The 9,006-nt window shown below is 35.9% G+C and overlaps 1 protein-coding gene across 1 annotated transcript in view; it reads right to left on the minus strand.

The window, feature by feature from the left end:
* fam184ab (family with sequence similarity 184 member Ab) overlaps window positions 1–9,006 on the minus strand; it is a 151,859-nt gene that overhangs the window by 102,025 nt on the left and 40,828 nt on the right. The window contains exon 2 of the mRNA XM_016230859.1: window positions 929–1,141. Coding sequence (XP_016086345.1) covers window positions 929–1,141 — 213 coding nt within the window. The remainder of the gene's footprint in view (window positions 1–928; window positions 1,142–9,006) is intronic.

Consider the following 9,006-nt stretch of genomic DNA (forward strand, 5'->3'; position numbering starts at 1 on the left):
ATGACAGAATTTAAATTTTTGGGTGAACAATACCATTAAATCATTTTTATTTATTTAATTAAAATTAAATATTTAATCATTTTTATTTATTTAATTAAAATTTTTTTTTTTTTTTTAATTTAATTTAATTTAATTTGCTTTTTTACAATATACATTGTTCTAAAACAGCTTTACTGCCATAAAAAATGGAAAAATAAATAAATGAAATAAAATCAAGAAGATAAAAGGAAAAGACAAAAGAGTCATATAAAGTGCTATGTTGTATCGAACCCCTATCATTTTATTTCAAAGGACATGTGATGCATCTGGTGGTTTACCTTGATGTTGTTCTCCGCAGCAATGAGAGAGGCCTGCATTTTGTGGGATTTCTCCCTGCTCTCCCTGGCCTCCTCCTGCACCCGCTGCAGTTCGCTGCGCAGCTTCCCCAGAGTCTTCTGCAGCGCCGCTTCCTGCATCTGGAACTCCTTCCTCAGCTCTGCTTCGGTCTTCTTCCAGGCCAGCAGGTTCTCTGCGGTCATCTGCTGCGTGCGCTTCATGGCCTCCAGTTCCCGTTCGTAGAAGGCCTGGGCTTTATTTAGCTTGGCCTCGTACTCCTCCACCAGACGCTTCTTGTCCTGTTTCAGTTCCTCGACCCTTTCAGTCAGTGAATCCACCTCTGCTTTATGAAGCTGTCCCAGTTTCTCCTGGTCTTTGCTGTAGTTGGCATTCTGGCTTTGGTGTGAACGAAGCAAATCTTGAACCTGTAAAAGCAACATGCATTCAAGTGTTTTTTTTTATATAGTGGATACAAACCACTTGCTGCTTACCAAACAGCGACAAGCAATTTGACAGTTCAAACTGAATATGAAAATGCAACAGAGCATGACACATTTACATTTACAACAATCAGATGTTATCTTATGTTTAATGTACAGTAATCAGGACGGGCCTGGCGCTTCATCCGCTCGTGCAGCTCCATGGACTCCTCCAGAGACTGAATGCGCCGCTTCAAGTCCATCTCATCACTGATCTTGCTCTTGTACTGCATGATCTTCTCCCGCGTTTCCGAGAGGATCTGCTGCACCTCCTCCTCGTGGGCTTCCTTCAGGGTCTGGATGGCCGCTTCGTGCTCGTCGTTCTTGGTGTTGAGGGCATAGATCACCTGGACATGCGAAAGGAGAAATAGTTGAATCATCTTCTAGAACCTTCTAGGCAACAGAACCTGTGCTTGCTCAGTCCATGACAGCTTAAAAAGTTGAGAAATTCCACGGAACAAGCTTAAAGTTAAAGGTTAAGTAAACACTGTTTAGCTGATCTAGAGCTTTTGTGCTCAATGCATTACACATGTAAAGCCACTCAATGAACCGAGACACATTAGCAAGCTTTCACTGACTGACCTTTAAACCAGAAGATTTATGTCCAGCTCAAATATGGGAAAGGTTTACCATTATACTTTGAGATGTTATACTTATAGGGTAGCAACTTATTTACAACAAAACTTTTCTGTTTCTCGCTATACGTATTCTGTAGTGGCTGTAAAGTGTACAATGGACATCAAGTGACCACAAAAAGTACCAAAACTGCACATAAAAGTACAAATATGCTTGACAATTTGTGAAAAATATTAGCATGCCATAAGCTGAAGCTGCACAGAAATGAACAATTTTCACTGTAATATTTCATTTGACTTGCATAGTTTTAATTCATTGTTTTTGAAGATGTCAAGTAACCTGTTCATGTTGTCATCTGCATAATTTGGCTACTTATACAAAGTTACAGGTCATTGGATGTTTTACCTTTGACATCAGCAACAAAATAATAATTATAAAAAACTAAATAATAATGATTGTTTTGCCTATCTTTTAAATACTATGCAAAAAACCATGCAAGTAGGGTGTATAACTGCATGGTTAGTTGCCATTTATTATTTTCCCCAGCTATCTGTGACCCTTTTAGTACAAAAATGTGACCTATTTATGAGTTGCAACCCACCAACTGAGAACTGCCTAGTCCAGAAAGATTAATTATTAAAGAGATAAATTATTTAGTTTTTTTATACCCTGAAAGAGTTTGCTAACGCATAATTTTCTTTGAGAAAGCTAATCAGAAACAGTGCACAAAAACTAGAGATACGTTTTTAATTTTTAATTCACTCAGTTAGGGAGAGAGCTTGAAAGTCTCTAAAAATGGGTCTGAGATTGCCTTCATAAAATAAAACTTTGGGATGCTCATGAATACTTTTTGTTACTTTGTTAAAATTAAAGACATGGAATCTTAGCTCATAAATAATAGGTAATGCACAAATAATTGAACATGGTCTTTTTAATTGTGTTGTGCTGAAGTATTACACAGAGATCGGACATAAATTCATACCTACATCCAGCATCGCCAGCCTCTGAATTTTAAATCAGAACACAGATGCATATAAACATATTCACAAAAAACTGAAAATGCAATTTCAGTGTTGAAACAGCAATGACATCTAAAAAGACAAAATAAATAGCTCTTATTTCTTCTCAGCCAAACTATTCCCCTGCTTGATTATTTGGAAACAAAGTGACCTTCGACTGCAATTCTCATGCTTTGTGTGTCCGGGTCTCACTTCATTTCCATAATTGTCTAGACATCTGATTAGGTGAGATCCGTTCGGCCACCTGAGAGCGGCACAATAGAGTTATCTCCTTTACAAATCCTGCTCTGTGAGAAACCGTGACTCAGTTTGAAGACGTACAGTATGTGCTCCTCTCTAGGGTTAGGTCAAATAATGTCATATTTGCATTAAAAATGACATAACTGAGCGAATGACACTTAATGACAGTTGTCATTAACATGCATAAAAACTCCTTCATATTCATGACATGTGTCATGTCATAATTATGAAGGTGTAATGTCAGTCTTATGCACACCCCTTCAAGTAAAGTGTTACCGAACAATTTTCACTGTAATATTTCATTTGACTTGCATAGTTTTAATTCATGGTTTTTGAAGATGTCAAGTAGCCTGTTCATGTTGTCATCTGCATAATTTGGCTACTTATACAAAGTTACAGGTCATTGGATGTTTTACCTTTGACATCAGCAACAAAATAATAATTATAAAAAACTAAATAATAATGATTGTTTTGCCTATCTTTTAAATACTATGCAAAAAACCATGCAAGTAGGGTGTATAACTGCATGGTTAGTTGCCATTTATTATTTTCCCCAGCTGTCTGTGACCCTTTTAGTACAAAAATGTGACCTATTTATGAGTTGCAACCCACCAACTGAGAACTGCCTAGTCCAGAAAGATTAATTATTAAAGAGATAAATTATTTAGTTTTTTTATACCCTGAAAGAGTTTGCTAACGCATAATTTTCTTTGAGAAAGCTAATCAGAAACAGTGCACAAAAACTAGAGATACGTTTTTAATTTTTAATTCACTCAGTTAGGGAGAGAGCTTGAAAGTCTCTAAAAATGGGTCTGAGATTGCCTTCATAAAATAAAACTTTGGGATGCTCATGAATACTTTTTGTTACTTTGTTAAAATTAAAGACATGGAATCTTAGCTCATAAATAATAGGTAATGCACAAATAATTGAACATGGTCTTTTTAATTGTGTTGTGCTGAAGTATTACACAGAGATCGGACATAAATTCATACCTACATCCAGCATCGCCAGCCTCTGAATTTTAAATCAGAACACAAATGCATATAAACATATTCACAAAAAACTGAAAATGCAATTTCAGTGTTGAAACAGCAATGACATCTAAAAAGACAAAATAAATAGCTCTTATTTCTTCTCAGCCAAACTATTCCCCTGCTTGATTATTTGGAAACAAAGTGACCTTCGACTGCAATTCTCATGCTTTGTGTGTCCGGGTCTCACTTCATTTCCATAATTGTCTAGACATCTGATTAGGTGAGATCCGTTCGGCCACCTGAGAGCGGCACAATAGAGTTATCTCCTTTACAAATCCTGCTCTGTGAGAAACCGTGACTCAGTTTGAAGACGTACAGTATGTGCTCCTCTCATTACATCTATAGTCGACTCTCTCCCAGGATTGACCACAGAGGATTCCATTATTCTCCAGTTTTCTTTCGCCACACTTTTCACACAGTTCATTCCCTCAGCCAGACAAAAATGAGCTGATACATGGATCCACACGTCTCACGTCTCATCAGCCCCGTTACAACTGTGTGCGTAGGGTGTTGTTGTTAGCTTAGCAATACACTCAGAATCAGCTATGAACATTTAGTCAAAAACTTCAGAGTACATACTACATTTGACAAAGTATCTATAAGTATGCATAAATCTGGCATGGTGCAAATGTCATGTGACTTACTGCATGTCATCAACCGCATTATTGTTCCCCACCATTTACAAATAACAGTAAAACTTCCAGTGGACGTACTCTTTAAATTCACAGCACAAACAGTCCGTTATCTAGATATTTTACAGCATATTTGTACATATTGCTACTTTGCAGGGGTGTGAAGTAACACATTGCAAATACTCACTTTACTGTAATTAATTTTTATCAGAAATTTTACTTTTTTGAGTAGTTTAAAAATTGTGTATTTTTACTCGAGTACATTTTTAGTAACATATCTGTACTTTTACTCCGCTATTTTCCCTCCGTTTGTGGTAGTTACATGCTTGTTTTAATTCAATTTTTGTCCATCAACGTGATTGGATAGGGAGACGGTAATGGGTCTGGTGACTCTCGTCAAATCAAATTGTGCATAGAAAACTTTTACTGTCAACTGCTGTTAATCATGGCTGCTGGAAGCGCATTCTTCAAGCTTAAATTCAGTCGAGTTATCAGCATCTTCCTCTAATATGTTAAGGTAAATTTTGAATTTCTGCTTAAAAACGGCTTACCATGGCTTAATGTACTGAAATTGGAGGACCAGAGTCAGTATGCACCTTATTGATGACCAATGGCATTATAATACTGCATCTCTGTCAGCACGTGATGCAATAAAACTGCAGCTCGTTAATAAACAAAGTTTTTAGTTTGATCCATTTTACACAATCTGCCTTGCAATCCGTTTAGCAAGTGCACTTGCACAAAAGCATTTTTCAAGCTCAACACTTTTTGTTCCATTCAGTTGTAGATGCTGCTGCAGCAGGCCGCCACGGTCCCGCAAAGAGACGTGTGTGTGTGTGTATGTGTGCGCGCGTTTTTGTGACATATGAGGACACAAATTTGTATAATGACATGGGTATGACATAGGTATTACAAGGAGAAGGTGACTTATGAGGACATTACCCCATATTAGGGGTAATGATTTTTTGAAGTCGACTTTTATGTGATGAAAGTCGAGTCGAAGTCGACTAGTCGCTGATGACGTCATTAATTAACAAATAAGTCTGGAGCTGTGACAAACACCTTGTGCACAGCTATGGCATATGACACAGCGCTGCCCACATGGCTGTTGCTCCTATACCAGCTTTTTTTATATCAGTTCTTTTGTCTTTGAGTCGTTATATTTCTCACAGATTTCTGCTCATTCTAAATCAGATTCAGATAAAGTAGCACATTAAAGATTACATTAATATGAATGCATTAGTGAGAGCGATTGCGTGTGTGAATTAATTCTACCTGGCAGCGTCTCTCTACTAGTAGTGAAGCTGTGGAATTTAGTTATTAAGAAATATATGCTTGAACTTTTCAGTTTCTAAGCTATTTTATTGAGAAATCACAGAACAGTGTTGACAATACATTTCCGCGCTGAATGATTCTGTGCATGTGATGCACACGCTACTGTCTGTAACCTATGTGTGTGCGTTACAGTGCAGCAGCGCATTAGATTAGAATGGCGATTAATGTATCTGTACAATAAGCTGTTTAAAACGTGCATTCGCCCGTTCAATTTCTAGCATCCAGCAATATAATCACACATGTCTTGTGGAGCGCTTTCAGAGTATGCATTTATTTGTCATTTGAACTGTTTGGAAACAGAGCGTAAATGTGGAAGTCTATCCTGTTGCACCCTCTATAGGACCAGCGACTAGTCGACGTCAAGCTTAAAGCTTCATGGCAGAGCACTGAAGTCGACTAGTCGGTGCAACCCCTACCCCATGTCCCCATTTTTCAAAACGCTTATAATCATACAGAGTGAGTTTTTTTGAGAAAGTAAAAATGCACAAAGTTTCCTGTAAGGGGTAGGGTTAGGTGTAGGGCAATAGCACATACAGTTTGTACAGTATAAAAACCATTACGCAAATGGAATATCCCCACAATTCACAAAAACAAACCTGTGTGTGTGTGTGTGTGTGTGTTTTCTTTTGAAAAAGTTTTCTTTTGAAAAAGTTTCCCTGAAAATACTTTTTTTCCTTACAAATTGTATTATCAGCATAACAATTTGAGTAAATTTAGCTGTGTAAAAGGTAGGGGCTGATGCACCCTTCTAGAGCAATGTGCTTTTCCGTTTAAATTGTAACATAAATTATCATGTTTACGATTCTCATTTCTTTATCGCCTCCAAAACTGGCACCGTTTTGGAGTGAAATTGGTTCTTTTTAATCTCTCCTTTTAACCCATCTCATGGTGTGTGATGAACTCTCATATGAGTTTCTAATGTTTTGTATTCTTTGCATTGTTCTAAACATTAATATTTTATGTGGAACAATAGCATGCCTGATTTTAAATCTCTTTTTTCAAACATTACGATTTAAATGGTGATGACTTGACTGAGAATAACTCTTTCATCATTTCATCATAATAGTTTTTCAGTGTTGTTTTGACGTATTTTAAAAAGATGGTAGTCAAAATTAAAACTGCTGGATGATAAATATTCTTCATTCTTTTTGACAAACAACAAAAGATAATGCAAATTACAGTATGTACAATGTTTTCTAAAAAATAAAATTAAATGTAAATATCAGATGAAAAACTTGAACCTGAAACACGAAAAATGGGCAACTAACTGAAATAAGTGTAACTTGAAGTACTAAAATTACTAAAAGTGAAATAAAAATCTATAAGCTATATTGAAATACACATAAATCAACAAAAAGCACATATCAAAATGACTAAAACTAACTTAATTTAAAATGAAAACAGAAATATAAAAATTATAAAGTAATAAAGGCCTATAGACCTACACCGTCACGTCACATACAAAAATATGTAGTTTTAACAATATAATGTCTCAATGTTTTGTCTATGTTATAATGGGAAATTTTTATGAAAAAAATATGTCATTATTATGAGGATAATATATGTTTTTAACAATACTATCTCTTTATTGCGAAAAAAAAAAATATTGTTTTAACAATATAACATCTTGTTATTACGAGAAAATATGTAGTTTAAACAACATAAATCTTGTTATTATGACATAAGTGAGTGGAAAAAATAATATGTGGCAGCAATGTACCACAGTTAAAAAAAAGCTCAAAATATTAATAAAAACTATAATAGTACATAAATAATACTGAAATAACAGTGATACAAAAGATGTATTATTATGCATGTATTTTTACTATAGCATAATGAGTTGTTAATGTTTGTAAGACACACACAAAAAATTGTGTAGAATTAAAAAAAAAACTTTCATTTAGAAATTGCTAGCAAATTTCAAGAAAAACAAAAAAACTCAGTCATGAGTGTAAAGACTATTGCATACACTAACCGTACTTTTTTTTTTTTCTAAAGAAATGTATAGTTTTATTCAGTAAGGATGGAATGACAGTAAAGATCAAACAAATGCTATTCTTTCTATGCATCAAAGAATCCTGAAAAAAGGTAGCAAGTTTACACAAAAATATGAAGCATAACAACCCCTGTCAACATTGATAATAAGAAGAAATAGTACATGAGAAGTGCATCAAATCAGCATATTAGACTGATTTCTGACGGATCATTTGACACTGAAGACTGGAGTGACTGCTGAAAATTCAGCTTTGCCAACACAAGAAAAATTATATTTTAACATCTATTATAAGTGAATATAGTTATTTTAAATTATAATAATATTTCACAGTATTACTGTATTTTTAACACAAATGCAGCTTTGGTGAGCAGAACAGACTTCTTTCAAAAACATTGAAAATAAACTTTTATTCATGGTTTTGTGACAGAGCCTTGTGTTTGCAGTCCTGTGCCAGTTTGTCATTAAATGTAGCCTTGCCTCGCTGTTTGTTTTATTTTTATTTTATTACAAATAAAAACCCATTATTTCTGTCACAAAACCTCATCGCTTCACCCCAACCCTAACAACCGACTCTAAACTTTTGTAAGGTAGTGTACATTGAATAAGCCATTGTGATGTCCCAGCAGCATTTGATAAATGAACAGTCAATGACAATTTTGTAGAAAGATAATAATATATATCTCTATATAGCTGTGTACAATTAAAATATATTGTTTAATTATGTTTATATTGTACAACATGTTAAATGTCAAATCACATTTTATCTTCTTCACTCAGCAACGAGTGAAAAATATATATCTTAAAGGCATCATATGATGCGATTTCAATTTTTCCTTTCTCTTTGGAGTGTTACAAGCTCTTGGTGCATAAAGAAGATCTGTAAAGTTGCAAAGACTAAAGTCTCAAATCCAAAGAGATATTCTTTATAAAAGTTAAGAGTCAACCACGCCTACCTTAAACGTCTCGTTCTAACATGCCCCCACATATCTACAGTACGTCGCGATGTGGGAAGATTCCGGGGTCATCACATTTGGTTGCCGCAAGCCTGCTCCTTCGTCGAATCTGCCGGCCGCGCCGTTCTCAAGCCCGCCTGCCACCGATCACTCAAGCCAGCCTCCGCTCACTCTAGGCCGCCAGCTGCCGCTCACTCTAGCCCGCCGCCCTCCGCTCACTCTAGGCCTCGGGCCTCCGCTCACTCTAGCCCGCCGTGTGTTTCGTTGTAAAAGCGAAACTACTTTGTTTGGCCTTCCAAAAGAGGACACGACTAGAAATCAGTGGTTAAGATGTATAGGGATGCAGCGATTAACCGGTTTCGCGATTAACAGCGATTTAACCCGTCACGGTTAATTAATCGTAAAGGTTCCGCTAAACCGAGTGTT

Source organism: Sinocyclocheilus grahami, unplaced genomic scaffold (genome assembly GCF_001515645.1).
Source record: "Sinocyclocheilus grahami isolate Dianchi unplaced genomic scaffold, SAMN03320097.WGS_v1.1 scaffold378.1, whole genome shotgun sequence".
Classification (NCBI taxonomy): domain Eukaryota; kingdom Metazoa; phylum Chordata; class Actinopteri; order Cypriniformes; family Cyprinidae; genus Sinocyclocheilus; species Sinocyclocheilus grahami.